The 12,902-nt window shown below is 38.3% G+C and overlaps 1 protein-coding gene across 1 annotated transcript in view; it reads right to left on the reverse strand.

Annotated features, from left to right (window-relative positions):
- CNTNAP5 (contactin associated protein family member 5) overlaps positions 1 to 12,902 on the reverse strand; it is a 985,000-nt gene that overhangs the window by 571,178 nt on the left and 400,920 nt on the right. The window contains exon 4 of the mRNA XM_051848810.2: positions 7,948 to 8,095. Coding sequence (XP_051704770.2) covers positions 7,948 to 8,095 — 148 coding nt within the window. The remainder of the gene's footprint in view (positions 1 to 7,947; positions 8,096 to 12,902) is intronic.

The raw sequence follows: 12,902 nt of genomic DNA on the forward strand, positions 1-12,902 counted from the left end.
AATTTGATGGTGTTGGGTCATAGATTTAAGTCTTTGATCCACTTTAATTTGCTTTTTTGTGAAAGGTGTAGGTAAGGGTCATGCTTTATACTTCTGCATGTGGAATCCAGTTTTCCCAACACCATTTGTTAATGAGACTGTCCTTTCTCTTGGGATTGGTTTTAGCTCCTTGGTCAAATATAAGTTGGTGGTAGATGCTTGGATTGATTTCTGGCATTTCTATTCTGTTCCATTGGCCTATCCTTCTGTTTCTGTACCAGTACCAGGTTATTTTGATTATAATTGCCTTGTAGTATGTCTTGAAATTTAGTATTGTGATGCCTCTGGCTTTGTTTTATTTTTTTTGTATTTTTTTTTTTTTTTTGTATAACATTGCTTTAGCTATTCAAGGTCTTCTGTGATTCCAGACCAATTTCAGCATCTTTTTTATATCTGAGAAGAATGTCTTTGGTATTTTGACTGGTATTGCATTGAATCTATAAATTACTTTTGGAAGATTACACATTTTGTTATCGATTTTCCAATCCATGAACATGGAAGATTTTTTCATTTTTTTGTATCTTTTTCTACTTCTTTCTTTAATTTTTTGTAGTTCTCATCATAGAGATCTTTGACATCATTGGTTAAATTTATTCCAAGGTACTTGATTTTTTTGTAGCTATTGTGAATGGGATTGATCTTAGAAGTTCTTTCTCAGCCATGGCATTTTCTACGTATAATAAGGCTATTGATTTCTGTGTATTGATTTTGTATCCTGCTACATTGTCCAACTCTTCTATGAGTTCCAATAGTCTCTTAGTGGAGTGTTTTGGATCCCCCTTATCTAGAATCATGTCATCGGCAAAAAAGAAATAGCTTAACTTTTTCTTTCTCAATTTGAATCCCTTTGATTTCTTTTTCTTGCATAATGGCTCTGGTTAAAACTTCAAAGACTATAGCAATGGTGAGAGTGGGCATCCTTGTCTGGTTCCAGATCTCAGTGGGAATGGTTCCAACTTTTCCCCATGCATTCAGACCCTGGCCATGGTTTTGTTATAAATTGCCTTGTCTGTGCTGAGAAATGATCCTTCTATACTCAATTTGCTTAGAGTTTTCATCATGAAAGGGTGCTGTATTTTATCAAATGCTTTCTCTGTAACTATTGAGATGATCATATTGTTTTTATTCTTCAGTTTGTTAACGTGATGTGTCACATTAATTGATTTACAAATGTTGAATTATCCCTGCATACCAAGGATAAATCTCACTTGGTCTTTCTGATATGTTGTTGGATTCAATTGGCTAGAATTTTGTTGAGGATTTTTTCATCTATGTTTATCAGGGAAACTGGTCTGTAGTTCTTTTTCTGTTGCATCATTTGTGGGCTTAGTACCTAATGTGATGCTGACTTCATATATAGAATTTGAGAAGATTCCCTCCTTTCAATTGCTTTGAACAAATTGAGAAGACTTTGAGTCTGTTTGTCATGGAAGGTCTTTATTTCACCCTCATTTATAAATGAGAGGTTTTCAGGGCATAGTATTCTGGGTTGACAGTTCTTTTCTCTTAAGATTTGGAATATATCTCGCCATTGTATCCTAGTCTGTCAGGTTTCTGATGAGAAGTCCACTGTGAGTCTAATTGGAGATCCTCTGGAAGTAATCTGGTGTTTCTCTCATGCACATTTTAGAATCTTTTCTTTATGTTTTACTGTGGAGAGTTGGATTACAATGTGTCATGGTGAAGGTCTTTTCTATTAGGAGTTCTATGTGCTTCCTGTAATGGATGTCCCTTTCTTTCTCCAAATTGAGGAAATTTTCTGTTATTATTTCACTAAAAAAGCCTTCTAATCCTTTCTCTCTTCTCATACCTTCAGGAACTCCTAGAACCCGTGTATTGGGCCACTTGATAGTATCCTGTAGATTACCAACAGTGTATTTCAGTTTTCTAATTTCTTCTTGTGTTTGGTCTGACTGTATACTTTCCTGTGCTTTGTCTTCTAAGTCAGATATTCTTTCTTCTGCTTCACTGCTTCTGTTGTTAAGGTTTTCCAGTGCATCTCTAATTTGTTCTACTGAATTCTTCATTTCCAAGATTTCATATTGATTTCTTTTCAAGATTTCAATTTCATGGAAGAAATGTTCTTTCATGTCATGTATGAATTTCATTAGTTTGTGTATTTACTTCTGATTATTTCTAAGTAATCATATTATCAAGTATTGAATTTAATTTCTGGCATTTATTCAATCTCATCATCTTCACAATCTAGTATTGAATTGTTGTGTTCTTTTGGGGGCATCGTGTTGTCTTCTTTATTCTTGTTTCTTGAATTTATGTATTTGTGATTTGGCATTTATGGAGATATTTGTAGATATCATTGTTTTTAAACTATGGTGGCTTTTATCTTTGGACTAAGTCTGTGTGGATTAGTAGAGTGTCTGCTTTCTGGGAATACCTAGATTCATGTGGTTGGTGTGGCTAGGGAGCTCTGTTCAGTGCTCTAGGGTGAAGGGCATGTCGGCTGTGACACACCCAGGTTTGGCATGATACATCTCCTTTTCTTTTATTAGAGGAGAGGTTTGCTCTTGCCTGTTGGTGGAGACTCAGCTGAGCTCCTCTCCTTAAAGGAGACCAGTGTCTGGGCACTAACCCCAGTGGTTATATTATTCATCCGCTCTGCTACAAGGACCACACAAGGATATGTGCAGTCCACAGTGTAAGCTCAGATTCCTCTGTGATGTCCCTTGCCAGGTAGCCAGGGAGCCCTGATCACATGGAGCCTCCCATAGTGACTGCCCATAGTCCCAGCCATACCCTGAGTTCTTTCATGCAGGCTCAGTGTTTTCTCAGTCCCTGCACACAAGCCTCTCAAAGTCATAAGCACCCAGCCCTCTCTCTGTTCTCCCCACTAAACTTAGGAGTCTCCACTTGGCTGATTGCTGGGTGCAGACACGAACTGGTGCAGCTGTTACGTATGTCCAAAATGGTGCCTGCTCTCTGTTAGTTTGTTAAAGGAAGACATTGTAGTGTGATCAAGAAGAGAAAAAATGTTCCCCCTTTGTTTTTTCTCCTCTAGTTTGACAGGTACATTATCCTCCACGGGGCTCTAAGCCAGATTCCCTCTATGCTCTTCCTGTAGCTTTTTCCTAGTGCCTTGGGTTGCTGCTGTTTTCACCTCACTCTCCAATGCTGGTGTATAGGTTCTTGCTACCCTCCGTGTAGGTCCACTGTGTCCCTCCAATTTACATAGAGTTTCTTCTGCTGTTTTCTCCCTACCTCTTCCCTGAGACTGTACTCTTTCTACTTTTTTAAAATACTATCTTCTCCTAGACTAGAGCAGCAAGCTCCCTCCCTACTCTACCATGTTAATATAATATCTGGTAATTCACTCCTAAAATGCCTCCAAGAGCCAGGGTTTGCCCTGGCTAAAGTCCGGAACATACATCTCAATTTGGGGGCCCCATGGGGGTAGTAGACTCAAATGCTTGAGCCATCACCTGCTACCTCCCAGAATTATGAATATCAGGATATTAAAATAAGGAGTGGAGATGGGACTTAAACCCAAGCACTCCAATAAGGGATGTGGATTTCTTAAGCTGTGTTTTAAACACAGTGCTAAATACCTGCCCCAGTATGGAACTTATATTCCAATGCACACAAAAAACAAGTAAATAAAAACAAAAAAATGAGAAAAATATGAGATTGTTGTTTGCAGTACATGTCACAAAATTGATAATGGCATATCATATAACTATGGATTAATAGTGGGTGCACGGAAGTAAGGCAGATGACTAGTTAGAATGGGTTTCTTTGAAGATATAGCATTAGAAGTAAGAATTATATTGGCAGAAGAAACCAGCCACATAAGTTATTGCAAAGGGTATTCTGTGCCTGATCAAGAGGATGTGCAAAAGTCCATGAGGCAGAAAAATTCTGGCTTATTTTAGTACAGAAAGAAGGCTTGTTTAGTTATAGAGAAGTAAAAGGAATGTGAAGAAGCAAGATAGAAATTTTCAATAAGGATTTTACTTTCCTGTAAGGAATCACATTTTTTGTTAAGTGAAGACAAAGTAATGATAAGACCTTAATTCTTTTCTTTTCTAATGATATGTTTATTGTACTGCAAACTCAGAGTTACAGAGACAGAATGAAGTGGGGGATCTTCCATCCACTCTTTCATTCACTAGATGGCCATAATAGCCAGGGCTGAGCCAGGTAGGAGCCAGGAGCTTCATCTGGGTCTCCGATGTATGTAGAAGGGGCCCAAACACGTGGACTATTTTCTGCTGCTTTTCCCAGGCCATTAGCAGGGAGCTGGATCAGAAATGAGGTGGCAAGAACACAAACCAGTATCCATATGGGATTTTGATGTCACACCCAGTAGATTTACAGGCTACACCACAATGCCAACCCCTGAGATCTTATTTCTTACTTACAAAAATCACTGTGGTGGGGCCGGCACTGTGGCTTAGCAGGCAAAGTTGCTGCCTGCAGTGCTGGCATCCCATATGACTGCCGGTTGGAGACCCTGCTGCTCCACTGCCAATCCAGCTCTCTGCTGTGGCCTGGGAGAGCAGTAGAAGATGGCCCAAAGCCTTGGGCCCCTGCATCTGCATGGGAGATCCAGAAGAGGCTCCTGGCTTCGGATCGGTGCAGCTCCAGCTGTTGCAGCCAATTATGGAGTGAACCACGGATTGAAGACCTCTCTCTCTCTCTCTCTCCCCCGCCTCTGCCTCTCCTTCTCTCTGTATCTCTGAGTTTCAAATAAATAAATCTTTAAAAATATCACTGTGGTGACTGTGTGGAAAATGGATTTGGGGAGATTGTGGTACAGAAACAGAAACTTCGGTAGGAGACTGCTGAAGTACTGAAACACAGGTGAATGCTGACAGAGGCTTCTATTTCCAAAGGTGGAAGTGCATTACCTTAAGATATATTTTGAGGAAGGAAAAGTAGTTCTACTATGAGATATAGGTGAATTGTGTAGAACTAGAAGCTAGAAGGAGAATGGAATAAAACTACTTCCTAGAGTTTTGCTTCAGCAAATGGATAGATAGCCATGCAATTTACCAAGACAAGAAGAATATGAAGAAGCAGGTTGTGGAAGGCAGTGGTAAGTTAGACTTCCATTCTTGCTATATGAAACTTGAGATTTTTATTATAATTTCAAGTGAAGATATCAAATAGACAATGATACATTAAGTTCCAGAGGTCAGGCCAAAAGAGAAGGCATGGGGTCAACCAGCATACAGATGGTGTTATATCCACAGACTTTTGTTCATTCAACTAGGCAAAGCGTATACACAGAATTCAGTAGAAGGTTTGAGACCGGGTCCTGAGGAGGAGTAAGTTTAACAGGTGAAATAGAAGGAAAAGCAGAGTTCTTGAAAAACAGAAATAATTCCTGAACCAAATACCACTGGGAGGTTAAGTGAAGTGACAAAAGTGCAGCAAACATGGGATTAGTCTGTGTGGTCATTGGTGGTCCTGACTGAAGTTGATTCTACAGGGCACTCTGCAAGTCAAAGTTCCTCTAGACAAACAGACCCAGTAGGGTTCCTGAACATATCAAAAGATTTAGTGCAAGCAATTGCCTCATGCAGTTCTGGGGCTGGCCAAACAAGGGTGAAATCTGTAGAGAATTCCATTGGAGAAGTCATGGAAGCTGCACTCCACAGGCGCACTTTCTTCTCTCTGGGGAACATCTCAGTCCTGCTCTGAAACTTTTGCATGGATTAAATCTGACTGGCTCAGATGATACAGTACAAGCTGCTTTCTTTAAAATCTGCAGGTTGTGAGACTCCGATACACCACAGAACCACCTTAGTGTTTGTTTAATACCTGAGGACTGTAGAAGATCTTCAAAAAAACAGCATTTGGAAAATGGAACTTAAAATTAAGTTTATTTTAATGCAAAATATTTTGAAGTCCATGCATAGTTTTTTTTTTTTTTCATGGTTGCATTTTTTCCATTAATCTCATGGAAATTTCTCCTGGGGCCAGAAGATTTTCATTACTGCCATTTGTTTGGCAGTGAATAGAATGAAATTTTACATTTATAGGAACAACATTGTGAAAAAGTGATAAGAAGATTCTGGAAGGGAGGATTGGATCCAGAAGACAGGCAGAACATGGAATTTTTAGAAACTGAGAGATTAGCTCATCTCCTCCCCAAAAGAGCAAAGTACTAAAGCAACAGGATAGGGACTAAAGGCTGCAGGGCGCTAGCTTGAGATTCCTCATAGTTGTAGACTCTGTGACTAGAGTTCTTCAAGGTGGGTTCACTTACCATTACTGGCCATGTTTTCCTGGGAGCAGTTTATTCCCTGGAGGGACCTGCTAGATAGGGAACCAATTTGGAGAGAAGAAGAACTGGGCTACCTCAAAGTTGGGAGTTTTATCTTGGTCTAGAATTGGGCTTCAGCATATTGTGAGCTACTTGATTCTGTAGACAAATGTGCATGTTACTGCAGCATTTTTCTGAGTGGAGAGTGCCTTTATGGCTATGACCACATAAACCTTGATATGCAACTCAAAGTTGAGATTCAACGCCACTGTGTGTACTTGACCCTACTGTTGCAAGTGTTTCTATGCAAACATACAGTGTGGTTGAACAAGAAAGACATGTGAATAGACTAGGGAAAAAACCAAGAATGAGGGCATTTTAAGCAGTAATACAATCATCAGGCCAACACAAATGACTGGCAAAATAGTACAGATAAGTTTTTTATTTCAGCATGAAAGCTTCATTTTTTATTTGAAAAATAAACATTCATGTACTGACCACTTACTGTCAAGAAACAGGTTGTGTTAGATTCTGGTTGCTCAGATCCAGGGATAGTGAGCCTACGTCTTTGTGGGTGTCTCATACACATAGAAGGCTCTCCCTCTTTGGCCTAATGCTTTACTGATGCCTGTGTTCTGAAATATATGCTTTCTGAAAGTGCTTGTGCAGATAAATACAGGCATTTTACCAGTGAATCTCAGTGCAGAACTTTATTTTTAGCAGATACCCTATGTTCATAGTGTACTTGGAGAACTTTCTTAACATTCATTTTTTTGGGTCTTTGTTCCCAGAGACCATAATCCAGTGTGTGTGGGATTGAGCTAGAGAAATGCATTTTTACTAAGCATTTCTCATTCTCATGAATGTGAGCAGTTGATATCTCTCTGGAAAGTGGTATATCGCCCATTAGGCATTTCTGCAAGCACAACCAAGAACCTAACAAAATAATTTAGGTGACAATGCTAAGTGATCAAGTGTGCTTATTTGTTAGTGGTTGTTGGGATTCAGCATATAAGGAGGAGAATTTTACTGTGTAAGGCAGAAATTCTATAATGGAGCATTTTTAGGTTTTAGTGTAAAGCCCACCGCAGAGGGTGGTGAATAGCAGGGATGCGAAGATTCTTTGCCTAATTTTGACCTGATTCTAAAGAAATCACCAATTCTACCTATGTTTTCAAACTTCCTTTTGTGCAAGTCAGAGCTCTACTTTCAAATTCAATAGAAACATGAATGAGTGGAATGCTTATTTCTAAGACAGAAAGACTTTATGAGTTAAGGGTTGAAATGTTCCTTCTTCCCTTCTAGAACAAGAGAAGAAAGATAGCCTTTTTTTCTCTCGAGAGGGGAAGATTTCATACTATCTTGTTCCATATCTTAGAAACAACTGAGCTTAAATTTCTTTCTTATTCCAAAAGATGCATGGTTTCTCCAACTGCAAGAGCTCTTAACTTAGATTCGTACTGAGTCTTTAACACATTATCTCCAAGTTCCTTCAGCTCTAAATAGAAGAGTTTTTTTTTTCCTGCTTCTAGGTTGATCTACACTTTTTAAAGTATACATGTCATTAAAATCTAGAAATAACTTTATGATAATAGTCATTTTCAAGGGGGACAAACTAATATTCTGTGGGTAGTGCCAGTCACAAACACAGAGCAGTGTAAATGCTATGTTAAGGTACTCACTGTATGAACATCCGTAGACCTCTACCCTCATGCCAATCTTCCCACTTGGATTCCATTCCAAGGGCACAAAGCGAACGAAACGGGCTCTCACAGAGTGTAGGAGCTTGTGGTGCACCACACTGTCAGCATTCATGTTTCCTGCAAAGGTCTGCAGAGAGAAAAAGGGACCCCATGAGCTCTGTGACACCAACACATATCTGTGAGAATCCAATTACACTATTGCGGCAAGTCCTTCAGAGAAATCTTCAATTTTCCAAACTATTTCAATGTATGTCTTGGGTGAAAATTCCCCGCTAGGTCTCATTTTTTTTTTTTTCAGAAGGACTATATAGTACTCTTAAGACATGCCTGACCTCACTTCCAAATTTTATGCACAAGGCTAATAGCATAATGAAGTTCTGATGTGCCTGATTCCAAAATCACTGTGGAATGGGTGATAATTGACAATCTCCTCTTACAAGGAAAGGTTTTTATTGAAGCAACTGTTATCATTAATTGAGGCCAGTCACTGTGCTAAACCCTTTCCTTTATCATTACCACAATTTCATAGATAAAATAAAAGAAAAATGGAAAACTGAACCATAGACTGAGAAATGAAAGACGAAAATGTCTCCAAATCACCCTGTTCATTAGTAATTGGTCTGAAATTCATTTCCAAGGTTTTCCTATTCCAAAGCCCATGCTCTTTCTACAGCCCCACACTCTTAAGTTGTCCTGTGGTTAAATGTTATAAGAGGGAGATAACACAACCCATACTTATATTAACCTACAGGTATATTTTTTTCACCTTGTCTTGTGTGGTTTAAGTAAAAGAATCCAAAGCATTGGAACAATCTGGTCTAAACACATTAAGCCTTACAGCTTTCATTTTGATGAATGATTATTGGGGGAAAATTTTTTCTTGCAGATGAAATCAAAAATCACATATCTAATCTTTCTCTTTTTTATTAAGTTGGAGTAAAATATGCATATAATAAGATTTACCACTTAAATTTTTTAAAAGTTTACTCAAATAATTTGGCAGTGTTAAGCACATTCTCAGTGTTGTGCAGCTATCACTACCATCCATCTTCAGAACATTTTCATCTTCTCAATCATATCTCATCTTTAAGATGAGATGTCAGCTAACACCAATCTGCTTGCTTCATTAACAGTCATCATCTGTCTTCTTTTCAGCCTCAAGCATTCAGAGAGAAAGTCTGCTTCCTGGTGTACAATCAACACTGACCAGTAAAAAGAAGACTCATTGCTTTTTCAAATGGCCAAAGTGAGCACCAAGTATGAGGATTTTGTCTGTTGGGTGCAATACAGTTTCAAACACCCCAGCTGTGACTCTGTATTTTTACAACACTTACAAATCTAGAGTATCTTGAACAATCTCTGACATTTCAATTACATACAAAACAGAGACTACATATTAACCCTGATATCAATTGATGTGATCACTCTCATATGTTGTGGAATGGCTTATAAAAAGGAAGAAGCTCATTCCTTCAGTTGTAGCCAGTATTGAAGCAAAATTCTCATGCAAGAGAATGGCTTGGTGGAAAGGATTTCCCTGAGATTTATATCCGACATTTCAGCCCACAAACATGTCAAAGGTTTGACCACTTTCTTTATATACAGAACGACCAAAAAACAAAAATGGCTTTATTTTGCAAGATTGCTTTTCTATATGCCCTGCTTCCAATTTTAACATCTGGCATAGGTATGAAGTTCTCCCCTGTATTTTGCTCACCTAATAAAGACTTTTCCCTCTGGATTTTTGTTCTTTTTATGTTTTGTTATACCCATACCTCTTTGATGTTTGTGGTGGATGGGGAAAGATAGGTTTGGGTAACTCTCATTGGTTCAGATAGAGGCAAACCCTTTCATTTTTTCCTACAGCTGAACTCAGAAGCCTCTGATTCAGTGCTTGGATCCCCTATTGACAAGGTGTGCTGCAGCCTCACTTTCCCAGGCATGTACAGTACATGGCTATGTAGAATTGCTTCTCTAACTCATACCTACAACAGGAATGCATTGATACTGAGGGATATAGGGGGGAGCGGCTCCTCATGGATTTTGTGTAATTTGTGGACTGAATACATCTTAAACAGCATTTGAATTCCGATTGTGTAACTCCAGAAAGTAAGGTTTATTTAATTACCTGGGGATGCTTTACAAGAATGTACCCCTTAATTCCTGTATGATATGCTCTGAGGAGAAGGAATCCTAGTTTCTCACTGAAAGGAAGTTACACGGATCTGACTTGGGCTAGCAGCTTGTTCAGGCTTCCTGTGTCTCATTCTCTAACACTCTTATGAGTGTCCTATTATCCTATAGCCACATAATTTGCAACTTCATAAAGTCAGAGTCTCAGATTCAAGTAAACATCAGGTTTCACTCATCTGAGATCTTAAAGTTTGCAATGCATGGCCCACAAGATCTCCTAGAGTTAGCAGCCTGATGTTATTTCATGTGCACTAAGTGCTGTGCTAGATACAGATTGAGTCTAAACAAAGCTGACACCAGTTCCTCCCGAAGTTCACCAAAGATTAAGGTAGTCAGCCATGTAGCAATACAGGTAGTTGAGGGCTGGAATAAAAAGCAAAGAAAAACATTCTTAGTCTCCTCATGCTTGAATTCCAAGGCCCTATTGTATATATTAAAGTCATTATCCTAACCAATGCTATCTCATTTGCCAAACAGAACACATGAACAACAATAGGAATAACAACTGACTTTTCATTAGAAATAATGGAGACCAAAACTTTCTGAAAGTAAGTCCTACTTTCTGAAAGTAGGACACTGACATCCTAGCATTCTATATCTAGCAAAAAATAGCTTTCCAATATGAAGGTAAAATAAACATCTTTTTTGAAACAAAAATTTTGTTTTATGGAAACAAAAACTGAGGTAATTTACTGCCCATGGATTCCTCATTACCACGAATAGCAAAAATCAGTATCAGACAGAATTTTCAATGTAAATGCACAAATAAAGAGCCCTCAATGGAAAATGTATAGGTATATGTCAAAGAGTATTTTCCTTAAATTTTTAAACAATGAAATGTCAAGCATAGTTTAAAGAAAAAAGCTTATATTGTGATCCTTATAATGCATATAAAAATAAGACAAATGCAACAAAAGCATTTGAAAGAATGGGAAATATTTTAACAAAGTGATTCAAGTGGGAAAAAATTAGGAATACTATAAAAGATTCAAACCACACTGTCAATAAAACTCATCAAATGGACAGCCATCGATTACTCTACTCAACAACAGCAGAGAATAAATTGTTTTTAAAAGCATTTGGCACCTTCTCTGAGACCACATCCTGCAAAATAAGTTAAATTTCAGTTGAAAGTACACAGTTTGCTTTTTGGCTATGATTAAGTTAAATTAAGAATGGAAAATAGTAAATTATCTAGAAAAACCTAAAATATTTTGAAGTTAATCCCTATACTTCTAAAGAATCCGTAGATCAAAAAGTAAATCGCAATGGAAATTAGAAAATAGTTCGAATTAAGTGTTGATAATGATAATATGCCAAAATATGTGGAACATAGCCAAATCACAACTTGTAAGAAATATGACTTCAGTGCTTTTTTACATAAGAAGAAAGACATAAAGTTAAACATGAAATTTTCCAGAAACTAAAAAAATGACAAATTATATTCAGAATTTTAATCAATCGAAATACTACTGAACAATAAAAAGTAACAAAGTCCTGATACCTGCAACATCAGAGTATGTGAAGCAAAGGAGCCATATACAAAAAGTATACACTGCACAGTCTACATGGGAAAACTTCTACAACAGGTAGAACTAGGTTCTGATGATCAAAACCAGTTCAGTACTTGGGTTGATGGTGTAAGGCAGTCTGTATTATTCTCATTTTTAGAGGAGAAAAGTTAATTTTGGAGAAGTTAAGTGAGATCCTGAAACATAAATCAAGTCTATGCAGTTAGGATACAGAGATTCTGATTAAAATCAAGTCCCTGCTTTATTTCACTCCTGTTCTGACTTCCATATGTAAGAAATGTCAGGTTTCTGCAACCACATAATTGCCGACTACCATCGTATCTACCATTTTCAACATGTTCCTCCATGCCAGTCATGTGATATACCCTTTACATATCTGATTTTCTTTGGCCCACATATCCTTAAAGAAGCTCTTAGTCAAATTCTTCACTAAAAGAGGCACCCATAACACACACACACACAATGCTTATCCTACCTGAATTTGAAATACATCTTACAATTGGGTGATCAGTTAAGTTGGTGTCACCATGCCACAGAGGAAATCCCAAGATTCACAGAATTAATGACATGAACACTTGCAAAATCAGCACAAGTCCTCTTCCATTTCCAACTTTAGTGACATTATATACATCACTTCTCAGATGCTTTCTTGTTGTCCACTTGTCACTTGTCCCAACTCAAAGCAATAGCACATAGAATTTGGACACAGGCCCACATGATTGCAATGAAATAAATCCTACCAGGATTATTGCCATTAAATATACTATGTATTGGGTCCTTAACAGCATATCTCAGTGCAGGAGTTGGTTTTTCTTTTCCTGAAGTTGAAGGACTTGAGGTTCAGAGAAGCTGAGTTCTTTTTAGGAGCACAGAGGTAATGGCATTTGCTCTTTGAAGAAAATCTCTATCTCCTGTATTCCACTTTTGAAAACTGACAGGGCAAGCATGATGGCAAGGCAAGTTCAACTGCTGCCTACTCCATTGGCATTCCACATGGGTTCTGGTTTGAGTCCCAGATGTTCTACTTTCCATTCAGATCCCTGCTAATGTACTTGGGAAATTAGCAGAGGATAGTCTAATTTCTTGGGTCCCTACACCAATGTGGGAGATCTGGAAGAAGCTCCTGGCTCCTGGTTTCAGCCTGGCCCTGCCTGGGCTGTTGCGGCCATTGGTGGAGTAAACCAGTGGATGGAAGATGTCCCTCTCTCT

This window comes from Oryctolagus cuniculus, chromosome 3 (genome assembly GCF_964237555.1).
Source record: "Oryctolagus cuniculus chromosome 3, mOryCun1.1, whole genome shotgun sequence".
Lineage (NCBI taxonomy): Eukaryota > Metazoa > Chordata > Mammalia > Lagomorpha > Leporidae > Oryctolagus > Oryctolagus cuniculus.